The sequence below is a fragment of the Taeniopygia guttata genome, chromosome 11 (assembly GCF_048771995.1).
Source record: "Taeniopygia guttata chromosome 11, bTaeGut7.mat, whole genome shotgun sequence".
In the NCBI taxonomy this organism is placed as follows: domain Eukaryota; kingdom Metazoa; phylum Chordata; class Aves; order Passeriformes; family Estrildidae; genus Taeniopygia; species Taeniopygia guttata.
In genome coordinates this window covers 18,525,318-18,540,379 of record NC_133036.1, presented here as the reverse complement: position 1 = coordinate 18,540,379, position 15,062 = coordinate 18,525,318, and the positions used below count along the sequence as shown (strand labels likewise).

The window sequence follows — 15,062 nt, the reverse complement described above, 5'->3', positions numbered from 1 at the left end:
AACAGCAGCTCAGGATTGGGTGCTGGCAGGAGCTCCTTGGGTGTCCTTCCTGCTCTGCAGGGCATGGAGGTGGAATTAGAGCTGCCTCTGAACTATTGGAGGATTTAAAACACAGAGAAGGGCTGTCCTTGGAATGCCATATCCAAACAACATTATGACTCCCTGTTGTCGCTAGCAGCTGGCATTGTATCCTGCCACTAGAAGTGCAGCCCGTATTTTTATTTTAAAAAAAATAGTTACATGAAATAGCAATTTGCAGACAAAGGTCTTTGTATTCTATGTTCTGACTATGAGTGATGAAGGAAGAATGAATAATATTAACAGTGGTAAGCTGGCTCCTAATAAATGAATGAATTCAATTAACATAATGATGGCAAAAATAATAGACATTTTTTAATACTGTGAAATTTCCATGCATTGTAAATATTTCACTTAACTACATTTACAGCTAAAAATAGCTTTTGCAATTAGGAATTTTTAATATTTTATTCTATTCATGCTGAATTTTATATTTTCCTGAACACTTAAAATGGGCATATTTTGACAGGATCTTTCTTTTTTAGATTGCAGGCCTGATAATAGTTTCCATAGAAAAGAAGAGTACATTTAAATAAAAACCAAGTTTGTTATACAATTTAAAAAATAATACGCTGGTTAAGCTGGAAATCAGGAGTAATCAATACAACATTTCAATACAGAAATAAATCACTTGTCATGTGATGGGTGCATTTAGTTATTGCTGTCCCTGTGCAGTGTTATATTCTTGAGGAGATGCTAAATGAATATTTAGCAGAAGTGCCTAATGTGTTGACTGTTACTATGAGAATACCAACACACATTGATGAGTGTGGCAGGGTGTTACCTCTGGAGGTTAGTCATGTAGTCAGTGATACTTTCAAAAGCTGTCAGCTGGGGAGTGGTTTGAATTGCAGACATCACTAAGTGTTATGGAAGGAGAATAGGAGCATTTGCTAAACATACTTGGATATATTTGGCACTCCTCTACAAAGTGCTACTTCCAAGTAGTGTCCAAATGCTGATGAATTATTCACTGCAGTGTCTTAGGATACCAAGGAACCATTTTTACAAATGGGAAAACAAAGGTAATCCATTCCCAGTGTCCTGGTGCTGCTGGTGTGGATGGCATCCATTGGGAAGCAGGGGCAGAGATTCCTGCTGGAGTGAGGTGGGGGTGGAGGCACTGCTTTCTCTGGAGCCACCACAGAAGCCACCGTCAGCTGCTGCTTGTTACTCTCTTGTCTTAGGCTCAGGTTCAGATCTTCTTGACTGATATCCCTGGGCAGAGCACAGCTCTCATCAGGTGCTATCAGTCATCAAGAATAACACTGTGCAGTGGAAGATCTTCTATCTGAGGGTTGCCATAAGTGAAGCTTTTTGGACAAGATTAGGATACTATTGAATCAGCTTTTCTTTCTTTAACTTCAGTACAAGTTTTTTAGATCTCATGCCTTAGACAAAAAATGGCAAGAAGGGTTAATGCTTTCTTCTGGGTTGATTCAGCGATGATTTAAATCATGATGGAAATAGGTTCCAGCTTTAGTCAATGGTCCTTTGTTTTTTCTTTAGATGTCCTTAATACAGAGCTACTAGCTACACTTTTTGTAGTGCTTGATGCTCAGCATAGTCCTGTTCTTAAAATATTGCTGACATCTCTACTCTTTCTTCTAATTATTTGTTTTCAAGGTGCTTTCTGATCTCAAATGCATCTTGGGGGATTGTTTTCCTTTGCTAGTAATCAGAATTTCTTACTGTGTTTTGCACTCTCAGTGGTGTTAATTTGCAGCTCTTCTGCTGCTTTGTGCAGTTCTTTCTGTAGCAAGCATGTCTTTGACACCACTTAGAAGCAAGTTATTAAAGGAATAGAAATGGATACACAGGAACCTCTTGGAGGATTTTTCAGGTTGACTGCCTGAAGGTGAGCATTGGCATCTTCATGTGTGGTGATTTTCAGAGGTGCTGGCCAAAAAGAAGGCAGCAAAGCCAGTGATCCTCACCTCCCACAGTGCTTCATTGTAAACTGCAGCTTGGCACTCTAATCCTAGACCTTTCAACTGTTGCCTCTTGGAAAAGAAAGAAGTAGCTTCTATATGAAGGCTCATTTGCTTGCGTGATAAATTCTGGAGTGGCTGCCCATGGAGGTGGTGCAGTCACCATCCCTGGATGTGTTTAAAACAGACTGGATGTGGCACTGGGTGCCAGGGTTTAGTTGAGGTGTTGGGTCTGGGTTGGACTTGATGATCTTGAAGGTCTCTTCCAACCTGGTGAATCTGTGAATTCTGTGCTTTGCCAGTGGCTGAGGCCTTTTGTTCAAATTGTTTTAAAGCCACCTTGAAAGGCTTACTGAATCAGTGTGAACAATTTCTGGCTAACTGTAACATTTACCTTGTGGGTACACAACATTTCTGTAGCATTGCTCCAGAAGCATTTTCCTGCCTTCATCTCAGGTCAGTGGTAAAGATGCACCCTGCAGGGGAGATTGGATGTGCACCTTTTAGCGAGAACCCACTGGAGGTTTCCATATCACTACCTTAATTTGGTCAGTAGTGCATGTCTGATCAAGCTCTCCCACTCCTCCTCAGCTGCAGGCCCTGCTCAGTGCCAGGGATCAGTCCTTCAGTGCATGTGCTGGTTTTGTTTTGGGTGAAAAGCAGTTGGGGAGCTTTCAAGAGTGGGTCAGCTCTGCCATGGTTGCTAATGGGTGTTGAGCCCAGGGTATCTGCCCAGAGCCAGCCAGGGGAGCAGATCCTCTCACGCCAATAAATCCCAACAGCCAAACCCCAGAGATGCATATGGTGTGCAGGTCTGGTCTTCAGCACCAACTGTGCTCTCTGTGCTGTGATCCCCTGTGTGTGACAGAGCCAAGATGTGCCTGACAGATCAGGAGCCTCCAATGCCAAGAAAGATTGTGCCTGCTTAACGCTTCACCAACGGTGCTGAAAAACAGATCCTTCACGCGGCTCCCCTCACAGTTGGTGCTGAGCCTAACAGAAATATTTTGTAAACTAAAACCTTTACAATAAAATGTGCAAGAGAAACCCCTCATCTTTGTATTTGCAATGTGTTTTGTTGAAAGCATTTGTGCAGTTGTCAAATTTGAGTATATGACTTATTTATGCATTGGTATGGTATATGTCGCTGAGGGTGCCAGCATATCTTGATAAGTAAACGAGCTGCCTGCAAATACATAAGCATGGAGTCATACCCTTAAGGTTCATGATAATTTTTTAAAAGTTGATCATAAATATATGCATGTGCTGTTTGCTTCTCCTACTTTATCCTCAGTATTGGAGGGAGATAAGGAATAGTATCTGCAGCTGAAATCCTGACAAACTGCTGTGGAGTATGTATGTTCATGTCAGCTGTTGGTGGCTTTTCATTATTTCTTGTGTTTTTCCTTAAACACCAAAGTCATGCAAGGTCATTCCAGTTCCTTCCACATGCCATCCTCCCAGAATTTTAGCCCTCCACCTGGGAAGCAGTTTCTGAGGCAGAGGTGATGCTGCCTCCCCTCCCCACACCAATAGAGCAGCACAGGGGCAGGAGCAGTCTGCACCCCTGTCCCCCCGCACTCCTGCACCCCTGTCACCCGATGTGAGAGCTCAGATGGGAGCACAGCTCCTACTGCACACAGGGCCTGCACAGGAGACCTTTTCTTTTGATTGCACTCCATTGCCCTGTTACTGAGTTTTAGTTCAGATAGAGCAAACTAATTTTGAAAGTGTCCTGATGTGGAAAATATTCCAGCAGTGCCCAGGAGACAGAACATCTCAGAAAGAGGTTTATGTCTGTCTTCATCTTGTATATAGGCTTTCTGGGTTCATTTTTAGCTATCTGCACAGCTGCAGAGGTTTTCAAGTCCAGCGTCCAGCAAGAAAAAAGCTTCCATCCAGTTGTGAAACTGTGCTTAAGCCACTGGACCAGCATCACAAAATGAATGTGTTGCAGCCATAGTTCTGTCTTGATTTAACAGCTTCTAACTTTTCTAATTTTTCTGTTGGGCATATGTATCATTTTATTAAGTACATTTTGTAACAGAAAATCATCCCCTTGATTCTGAAATATCACTTCTCACTGTTATATAGTGATTCTTATACACTAAAAAATAATTAACAATAAATACTTACTGTCTTCAAAATATTAATGTAGAATTATTCAGGTTGTAAGAACCCTCTGAGATCATCCAGGCCATCCATTAACCCAGCACTGCCAAGCTCACTGCTAAACTGTGTCCCCAGGTGCCACAGCTCCATGTCTTTTTAAATACTTCCAGGGACACAGTCCAGCCCTTTAGATTGGGAGCCTGCAGAAACTTGCTGCTTTCTACTCCGTTATAACTGTTTATGAAATTATCTGTATGACTGATGATCTGTTAAATATCTAATATCTCAAGCACTTAATGTATCTTGAAGGTAATATCTTTTTGGGTACAGTGCATGCTTACTGTTTTTGTAATTGCACACATCAGAAATCTAATATGAGAAGTATGTCAGATGTCACGTTTACTCCAGACACAACAAAAGATTGATTGAAATTGAGCCTCAGATTCCTGATATCCAAGATACAAAGCTGTTCCAGCTTGAAAGAACTAAATTTGAGCAGCGTGACCAGTGAAAGGTTTTGATTGAAGCTGAGGTACAGAGAGACAAGTGAGCTGGAGGGGTTGGAGAGAAGCTGCAGTAACCCTGTCCCAACATGTGTATTTTTGGATGTGGTGTAATTCTTCCAGCTTTTTGAAGAGAAAAAGTGAGAACATCTAACTGAAGAGAACAGTAAAAGAAAAATAGGTAGAGCTTGAGATCTTTATCAGCCTTTTAACTGACATTTTATAGACCCAGAGGAATATCAGTAGGCAAGAGAGGATGCCAAGGCCAAATGTAGGTCACCTAGTGGATCATGGAACTTCAGAACAACAGAGCAAGTGTCCATCCTTCTCTGGAGCTGTTTTATTCTTGTGAATCAGCAGTTTACTCTGAAAAGTTTCCAGGAATAAAAATCTTTTCTTTGCAATGTGATTTTTCAACAGTAGGTAAGAAGAGAGTGACAGTTTTCATCCCTGCTCCTGCTGCTGGCATTGTGAGCTGTGAATGTTCCCCAAGCAGTGCATCCCGCCAGCAGAGACCACCTGTGGCCATGCCGGAGGGGAACTGGAGCTGTTCCCTCAGACACTTCAATTCCTCCTGTCCCAGTGATTCCCAGAGTGTTTCAAATGTCACATTTTACTCCAGTGGAAGTTAGCTTGTTTTATGCCTCAGACTACTTAATAAGTGGGTGTAAATTGAAAAATTACTTGCACATAATTCTTTCCTTTACACTATCATGGACATAGGAAATATTCATATGAACTGTGCCATGTTCCTTCTGCAGCCAAGTCTTGTCTTACAGACAGAGTAGCAAAATTCCTGTGCCATGCCCATCTCTGCTGCACGAGTGGTGGGGTAGCTACTGCAGCCCACACCAGGGCAGGGATTGTGACAGCTCTCACAGGCTGTTTTTATGTGAATACACTGATGCTTACAGAGTTCCTTCTTCTATTGTATCAATGTGTATGTCAATGTTTCCTCTTCCAATAATTGTGCTAATTTTCTTTTTGCCCATCAGTGGCGAGAACTCCTCTGTTTTGCACTATGGCCATGCTGGAGCCCCCAATGATAAGACTATTGAAGATGGAGACTTATGGTAAGTAAAGGGGATAGAGTTTATTTACAATTTTTGTTTTGCTACTGCTGTTTCCCTACAGAAATTGTATGTACTCTTAGAAAAAGGATGACTGCATACTGATAAAAAGTCTAAATCTTTAAAATAGAAGAGAGCTTTGCATGCCAAATTACTCTGGTTTCTTCCAAAGGTCCTGTACACTTGCATCTCCAGTTGAAAGGGAGAGGGAGAGATTGTTTCAAACACTTCTGAACCAGAGGCACTTAGAATTGAGCTTGAGAAATGCCTGTATTCTAAGCACAAGGGCAGTTGCAAAATTCATCATTAGGGTTTGCTCTTGGACCTCAGATCCAAACCTCAGCTCTGGTGCTGGGGTGGAGAGTGTTGGCTACTTTTAGAGAATTGCATCAAATTGCAGAATGGATTAGATATTGCAAATGCCTGTGTGCACACAGACACCCTGACAAGAAAGTAGAGATTGGAAAGGGTGAAGAGATCAAACTCGGTTCAGGTCAGTGAAGGGTTCTTCTAGTTCAGTGTTGTGCCAAAAACTTCCTATGAAGACTTACTTTGAGTTTAGTGATGTGTAATACAGCTGCAAATACCATAAAGTTTTCTCTATGTGTACAACACGTCCACATGCTTTGCAGTATCACTGCAGGTAAAAACAGAGTGAATGGAAGCACCAAATACATTCCAATAAATTGAAAGATGATTTGTCTATTTGCCTGTCTGATGTGCAGTATATCAGATCATAACTTTCACACTTCACCTCCAAAGACATGGGTCAAAAAGCCTTTGTTTATAAAAATGCAAAACTAGTTTTGGAGAAGTTAACCACTTGCATTCAGTGGAGGAATTGTATTGAATTACCTTTGTAGCCTGTGCAGGAGAAGGGTAGGTATGTATTTTCACAGTGGAATGTAAATGTATGAAGAAAAGCAAATTAGTATTATCTTCGAAAAGCTCAAAACCTACTATGGAAAACAAATTGAATCTCAGAAGTTTAAAAATATGCCTTGTTGGCTGAAGTTCCAAGGCTCATCTTCAGGTGATGCACAGTGAACTTATGGAATTACAGATAGATAAATTCTTTATAATACTGTAAAAACTTTTTTAAAAGCTTCTTGTACAATAGTTTATGTATTATCTTCATCTGTGGTTAATAGCTTACTAAACCCATCAAATACTAAAGTTAATTTATTGCAGGGCAGTAGTTTTGATTTATGATTATGTTGTGTTTGAGTAGATTCTATGCTATGAGCATTTTTTGATCAGGAAGGACATACCAACATAAAAGTGTATCAGCTGTGTCATTCAATTAAATTTAAAAAAGAAGGTGTGTAGCACACAGGAACTCTCAGCATGTGCTACTGAGAGAAGATATGCCACAGTGCATTATGATATCTCATATTTAAAACTAAGGTCTTAAACGGTGAGGGAGACCTCAGGGTGAAGGGTATGTGTAGGAATCTTTCACTTACAGTCTCTAAGGACAATCTAGTGGATGGCTGTAGTCCATCTTAAACTATACAAGACTCTTTGCAAACCCTTCTTTTCTGCAGTACTGGAAAAGTCTTTAAAATATGTTTGGGTTTTATCAGCCTGAGGTATCTCAGGAAACCATAACCCACCAAATACATCAATCACTTCAGTGTTTCAAAACTGCTGAGCAGCACCCCATCCTCAACAAAGAGAGCAAGGTTTAACAGAGGCTGGAATAACCTCCTGCCAAAACCCTGAGAAGGTGTTTTCAGGTGCAGGTGTGTCCTGCAGCAGAGGCTGCCCCAGAGGCACGAGCTCCTGCCAGGCTCCTGCCCTGCCTTTCCCTGGCTGATACTCACAGAGCAGGCTCTGCTCCACACTGCCTTCTTAGTATTTATCTCAAGGGAGAATAAAACAATAATAAGAAAAAGTGATTTAATTTCTGTAAAGACAATTTAAAAGCACACTCATTTTCCACAGTTAAAAATTGTGTTTCAGAAAAAGTCTTGAGGTGTAGCATGCATGAGCAGCATACAAATTCTGCCAAGGCACTACCTGAGTTCTTTCACTGTGTGACTTTACAAATGCCTAATTTGGGTGTAGAAGGGTGTGTATGTGCATACAGAGGAGGCATTAAAATGACAGTGCTGATTTGTCTGTGTATATTAGCATTCGTATATTGGCTTACAATTAAGCTTTTTAATAGCTATGGGGGGCCCTCTGTTGGATAGTCTTAGGAAGCCCTGAACATGGGGAAAAAATAGACTTTATTTTTGGTAAAAAAGGGGTAAGAGGGGTAAGAGTATTTTAAGGGTTATTTCTGTTTCTGCCAGCATTTTGGCATAACATTAGCTAACTCTTCATAATGAAGAGTTGTATGTAATAGACTTGAGAGATTGGGTATTTGGTGTGATTTTTAATAAATTATTGCATAGAATTTCATGTCTTTTTCTTAACATTACTTACTGGATATGAATAACATTCATGGGTTTTGCAGAATGTGCAGCTCGGGTTTTTTTTATGTGCAAAGCAGTGCAGTGCAGTAAGTATCATAAATAAGTCAACTAAACATCTGAATATTATAAACAATACATTTGGAAGATTAAAGCTTTGCTTCTGGGAAATGATTGAGTGCATGCATTATTGGCTTTTTAAAAAGTATAAGTAACAAGGATGTAGTTGTTTAAAGAAGATCATAGGCCAAAATACTTGTGCTATTGCATTTTTATATCTTTTTTTTTAAGGTTGTTCTGACTTCTTAGTCAAAAGCTCTGGAAGGTTTAGAAAAGCCTGGCTTTATGATGCTTTTTTAAAAAAAATTAACCTATATCAAGTGGGTTTATTGTTTCTGTAAGAAGCTAGTGTGGAATTGTATCTCTGATAGTGCATCATAATCCACACTTTTTATAGGTACAGCTTCTGCACTAAAGATCTCAGTGCAAAACAAAGGACTATCAAGGGAATTTCTGACACTTCTTTTTAATACACACTGTCTTGCTAAGCAGGGCTATCCTTTTCAATCTGTTAAATATTGAAATAGCTGTCTAACACAAAGCACTGTGATTGACAGAAAAAGCAATCAGTATTTTTAGGGAGGTTTAGGTGCTCAGGATACAGATATTTAGCTGGTATGGATATTGAAATCAAATATTGGAATAGCAGCAAGTCCGTGTTCTGTATAAATGATTCATGTACTACAGCATTCTGTGGTGAACATTGGAATTATCAATTTGCTTTAAAACAAACACTTTCCCTAAGCAGGTGTCTCTTGTCTCTGTGGTCAGAAGGGACATCCAGATAAGCAGGTAGGCTGAGTCACCATTGTAGGCACTTGGCAATTTTTACTCAGTATTAACTTTAAATAAAATCTTCTACTTGGAAGGTAGGAAATCACAGCTTGCAGTGGTGATGTATGGCCAGGCTGTTCCCAAACACTGATTTTCTTCTGTCATCTTAGAGCTCTGACAGCTTGGATTGGAGCTGAGCCCTGGACTGAGGTTCACTGCATCCTCTCCAGGTATTATTGCATTACTAACTGGATGCCAAGGCCCCTTTTGTTTCTGTACTGAGGCTGTAACTGCATTTGGTAGTAGGGAAAGTGGAGTCATAAGCTAAAGTACTCATTCTAGTTTGCAATCTCCTGCCTTACACACAAAAGACTTCCAGCATTTTGGAAAACCAAAGGTCTTTCAAAGTTTGGTGAGGAGTAGAATGAAATTAAACGCTGCTACTTAAGAAGACAATATCCCAAATGAATTGAAGGAGTAGAGATCCGAGTCCTTTAGGCACAAATCAAGAGCAAATGTGCACCTGGGACTCCTGCTCGGAGAATGGCAGCTCATTCTTCGGGACAAGTGTCTCATGAGCAGTTGGCTTTTGTTCACACTGCAGAAAGATGTTGGTTCAATGGTCAGAGGGCCCTTGTGGGAGGTGGAAACTCTGGTTTCAGCTCTCCTAAACTGAGCTCTGACTTTGGCTGGAAGTGATGGCCTGACCCTGGGAAACAGCATCCAGAACAAGTTCTGTAAGAGCCAGTGTGATTCTATGGGAAGTGTTGTCTCAAGAAATCAGCATCTGCCATCTGGGACATTTAAGCTTCCTTAAAAACCATGGAAGCAAATTGCCTTGAATCCTTTCTGCCTGCTGCCCTTGCCCTGCCAGTGCTGCAGGGTGGAGTCACACCATGGCTGTGGAGAACACTGAGCATCAAAGCCACCTGCAGCAGAGGAAGGGGCAGGGCAAATGTCCCTGCTGACCTTTGTGATCTGCTGGTTTGTTCTGGAAACCATCAGAGATGTGAACCCAAAGTGTGTATTTTATGCTTTGATTTGAGAAGTCTGAGTAAAATTGGAGTTTATTGCATTTGATTTGCAACCTGGTGGCTCTGGCAGCCTGACTTCGTGGGTTCCTGGCATTGCCACGTGCCAAATACATGGCTGGAGTTGATTGTTCTGTTGCAGTTGATCAGCAGAGCTCCTGCAGTGTTTGGCAGAATTAAAAATGCTTCTGTGATCTTAAAATAAAGGTTGATTCTTCATGGTGAGGCTTACACTTAAATAATAGAAATGTAAGAAAATCAGCCTGATCCCAGATGTAACTGCAATAGATACAGCTGTTACCTGAGCTGCTTTCCTGCAGGTGTCACGAGTTGCAGGTCTTGGCATTTTTATGGCATCTGACACATGTACCTCAGTGAAAATTCAGCACTTTGTAACAACTCTCATAGGCAGGTTCACTGACCTTCAAGCACTTGATGACATTTTTGAGGGTTAGTAGGTCCATTTTGGCTTTGCAAAATAATTGTCTATTCTGCTGAAAAAAAAAAAAAGAGCAATTTTAATATTTTGAAATATCCACCTAAGTTACAATGTTGATGAACAGCAGAGCCTGCTGCTCCACACCCCAGGGAGCACAGGCACTCACCTGGGCTTGCCCTGCTGCAGCACTGGCAGCTGCAAGGGGGACACTGGAGCCTGGGCCAGAGAGTAATTTACTGAGGGCTTGGGTGAAAGCATAAATAAGGGGAGTTCAACCAGCATCAATTGCTTGGGATGTGTAACAGACCTAAGAGAGAATCCATTAACCTTGTATTCACAGTGGGACTATCTATTATTTATAAATTAAAAGTAGATTTTAGAAGTTTAAATAGAAGCAGGTTAGATAGTCAGATGATGTCTTTCATTTTATTTGACTTCTTATTTTAACACTCACATAATTGCTTATTGATCACCTATTTTATTGAAATAATTTCTAGATTTCAGTGACAGCACTGGGCAGAGTACAGTGTCCTTGGTGGAACAGAATGTCTCTCACTGCTGTTCCATGATGGGCCATCACTGCTCTGGATGACAGTAAAACAAGTTTTGCCTGGAAATAGTTTTATTGCATTCAGGTACCAGAAGACTTTGTTAGTGTCACAAAACCAAACACATCTGTCATAAAAGTACAACCTTTGCATAATGTTTAATGATTTAAATGTGTCTTGGCTATATCAACAAGCATGGTTACTTGCTGAGTCAAATGATAGAGCTGGATATGGAAAACTGTCTGGTATTGCAAAAAGCCTTTATCTGACCAGTTTAACTCTGAGGCATATTTTTGTTTCTGCTTCTTTCCTTAATATCCCAGTGCAAATTTAATTCATCAGAATAATACTGACAGCAGGGGGCACTAAAATAAGAGATGTGGAAAGAAGTGAGCTTTGCCCAAGTTTTCATACTGGTAACATCCTGTACTTGCCAGAACAAACACTCAGCAGCCTTCTGGGAACACTGCCTTTGCATGTAGGCATTCTGCTCAAGTTGTCAAACTTGGGTTTGTTTCCTTCCATTTAGTACTTGTGTGTACTTTTGGTGTTTTCTTTTTATTATTACCTGTGGTGCTCTCAAAAGATCTTTCCAGCACCTCTCCTATTGTCGTTTCAGAAGCTGTGTTCATCACAGGGAGTTTTTCCTGGCTGCAGGTACAGGTAGTTCTGAAAGGTTGTTCTGGATGAAGCAGAGAGGGGAGATGTTGAATGTTTGGGGGTTTTTATTTTTAGTGGCTGAAAAGGGACAAAGGACAGCGTTCAGGCTCCCTGGAGTGGCTGGCTGCGTGAAGAAAAGTGGGGTCAGGCTGGAGATCAGGGAAAGGTTCTGTGTCCCCAGAGGTGCTGGCACTGCCCAGGCTCCCCAGGGAACGGGCACTGGAGGCTGCCAGAGCTCCAGGAGTGTTTGGATGCCACTCCTAGGGATGCCCAGGGTGGGATTGTTGGTGTGTCTGTGCAGGGCCAGGAGCTGGACTGGATGGTTCTGATGGGTCCCTCCCAACTCAGCCTATTTTGTGATTCTGTGAAGAATATCACAAAAGAAAGTTGCTTCTTGCAGGAGCTAGCCAGATTCAGTTGTTCGTGGCTAAGCCTTCTATTAGCTAAAATAAAAGTTACTTTGCTGGTTTAACTCTTTGACCTCAAAGCATAATGCACAGTTTTCTACAATGAAAAATTTGTCAATTCATGTATAATCCTGGTGTATTTATCTTTTACATATGCAGACACTATGCATGTGCAATATACATATTGCATTGAAGCTATATCCACATATTTATTGCAATATTATACCATTTTACTTGTAGGAAATGCACTATTCTCTTCTTTGGAGGAATGAGTAAGTGTAAGACTTTCTGTGAGTATTGAGTGGCTGTCATTTATCTCAGGAAAATGTTGAAAATTTTTCTATAAGTAAAGGAAAGATTTAGATGAACTTGAAAAAGGTATACCAGAAAAGATGATCAAAGTTTCCTGTATCTGTTTGCCAAACTCTTTTTTGGAATTCTCAGTATTTTATCAAGTTTTACAATACTAATATCAACCTAGAACCAAAACTCATTTGTCCAGATGGGGGCAATGTTGTATTTAAAAAGCAGAAACTGACCCATCAGATAGTAGAAGTCCTTCCTTTTCCATCCAAATCCTCCAGTGTCTGCTATTAAAACCATCTATCCTACAGTACAAAATATTGTATTTATTATTTCTTGAAAGCACTGCTCGTTAAGATCTCAGGATGTTCATGTGTCAGATGTAAATGCTCAAGTATTTTATGTGGGTGGGACTAGTATTTTCATTTGGCCTTGTGCACTTTTATGCATTTTGAAGTTCAGGGCTGTAATAATATGCAAAAATTATGGTTAGCTTTAACTTCTCAGTCTGCAGTTTTGAAACAGCTTGTTGGTAGTAATGGTTTTGTTTCTAATAATAATACAAAGTACATTGCTGCTACTTACTGGTTGATTGCAAAATTAACTGGCTATCCATTTCTGAAATAATTCCTTTGGCCCGATTCCTCTCGTTTGATTAATATTTACTGTTTTCATCAAGTGTAGGTATTTTTCATTTTGTTGTACCTATGGAGTATATTAATTTTATGTTAATTCAGAAAAATTGAATTTGATTAAAAATAGAGAAATGCAGTTGCTAGAATTAACAATAATTTTGCTGTAATTGAATGGGTTCTGTTAGTACTGGTTAATTCAGGCTATGAGGTTGCTTACTGTCAGAAATAAGAATAAGCCTATTCACTAAAGCTCAGATCACTAAATATTAGTAGTGTGTTTGCTGTAACAAATTTTAGCTTTCCTTTAAGTGCTGCAGTATGATCTGCCTTGTAATTTTTGCTGTTTATAATTTATGTGAAATGTCTTTTTAATTGTCAGCTGTGAGTTTTATCTGTCATAGTCTTAGCGTAGCATTCCCTGCACATTCTGAAAAAACCTGGCTGCTGTTGGACTTGTAATCTACTTTTTGTGGTGGTCTTTAACACAAATACACATGAAGCGTGATAGAAGTACTCTTCTCTGTTGTGTTCCATTTGAGAACTGATAATTTGAAGGTTGCTTGAACAATCAATGAAACATAGGCTGTCAAAAAAGCTGAGTGAACCTGTGCCATTGGACACTGGCCCAGTTTTCATCGTGCAAAGACATTGGAAATGTTTTACTTTCTTGGACACGTGTGTGAGAATGCCCATACACACATAAAAAAATGTGACAATATTTACAGTAAAATCATGAAGTAACATCTGCCCTGTTCAGTTGGTCTCAATGGTTGTTTATCATGGCTGGGCAGCACAGGTCAGTGTCCAGACAAGCTGCTGAAAGCTGAGGCTTGTATTTCTGAATGCCAGCACCCAAGAATCGTGGCCTGTATTGGAAGTATCAGACTTTTACAATTCACCTTCAGTACCTTCCACTTCTCAGTAGATGTCTAGAAATGGACTGGTTTAGTCAACTGCAGATGTTCAGTAACTTGCAAATGGCACTGTATTGTTCTTACCCTGTCAGGTGAGACACATTCTGGTGAGGAGCCAGTGAGCTTTGCTGTTGTGTTGATTGGGAAGCAATCAGCTGCCAATACAGGTTTCTCCCCGAATGCCCCCCTCTCTTCCCTGCAGCTCTGGCTTCCTTGCTCCTTGTTTGAGCAAGTCATCTGCAGCCATGAATGCCCCAGACACTGCCTTTCCAATGGGGAGGCTCCTAATGGATGGAAACTAGCCAAAACTTGGGGTTTGCTGCCATTTCTGCTGATTTTTCAGCAAATTGTTTCTGCTAAAGAGAGTAAGTTGAGAGACTTACTAAATATTTCTGTTAAAAATGGATAATAATTAGGGTAGTAAAGACAGAAAAGAAAGAAATCATCAATTCAGTAAAAAGTCAGATAGGTAATCCTTTCATCAGAACTTCCCCTGAGCCTGCTCCTGGTCTCTGGCACACTGTCAGCATGGATCTGGCTGAGGTTTTCAGCTGCCTACTGCATCTTGTGGAGCCCTCATTGCTGCTCCTTCCCCCAGCCCAGCAGCACTAGCATGCTGTTCCTGACACTTATTTGTGGGTAGCACCTCTGTACGAGAAACATCCCTCTGCTTTAGCTGAAACGTGGAGAATGGCCCTTGGAACCATTATCTGTGAACAAGTCAGTCAGAAGATTTTTTGGCTCTTTGCTCTGGACAAACGTAACATTTTTAAGATGGCATTAATGCAAACTGCATGGGGATAGAAGAGGGCTTATTTTTGGTCATGGAAGTTGATTGTTTTAGTGCAGAAGCATAAGGATCTCATAATAGATTTCTTCAAGACATAAATGCTGTAAGCAAGGGATTCCTTCTTAGCCTGTGTATAAAAATAGCAATCTTACTGGTGTACGTGGGTGTTTACTGAACCAGCTCTTTCATGGAGCTCATTTGGTAGATTCAGTGAGATTTAGATTTCATATCCTATGGGAAGAATGGATCTGAAGGTCTGCTTGGCACAAATCATTGTAAGAGAGGACACTCCCACACGCTGTTGGTTTTCTCTCAGCATCAGGGCTGAAGCAGCAGAGCAGGGGCACAGCTCCCTGGCAGGGGTACAGCACCCACCACCACACTGCT

At 40.7% G+C, this 15,062-nt stretch overlaps 1 protein-coding gene across 5 annotated transcripts in view; it reads left to right on the top strand.

The window, feature by feature from the left end:
- Positions 1-15,062, top strand: part of PEPD (peptidase D) — a 200,164-nt gene that overhangs the window by 140,789 nt on the left and 44,313 nt on the right. For all 5 annotated transcript variants that reach the window (XM_072934536.1, XM_072934535.1, XM_072934537.1 and 2 more), the window contains one exon: positions 5,620-5,697. In XM_072934536.1, the coding sequence (XP_072790637.1) occupies positions 5,620-5,697 (78 nt within the window). The remainder of the gene's footprint in view (positions 1-5,619; positions 5,698-15,062) is intronic.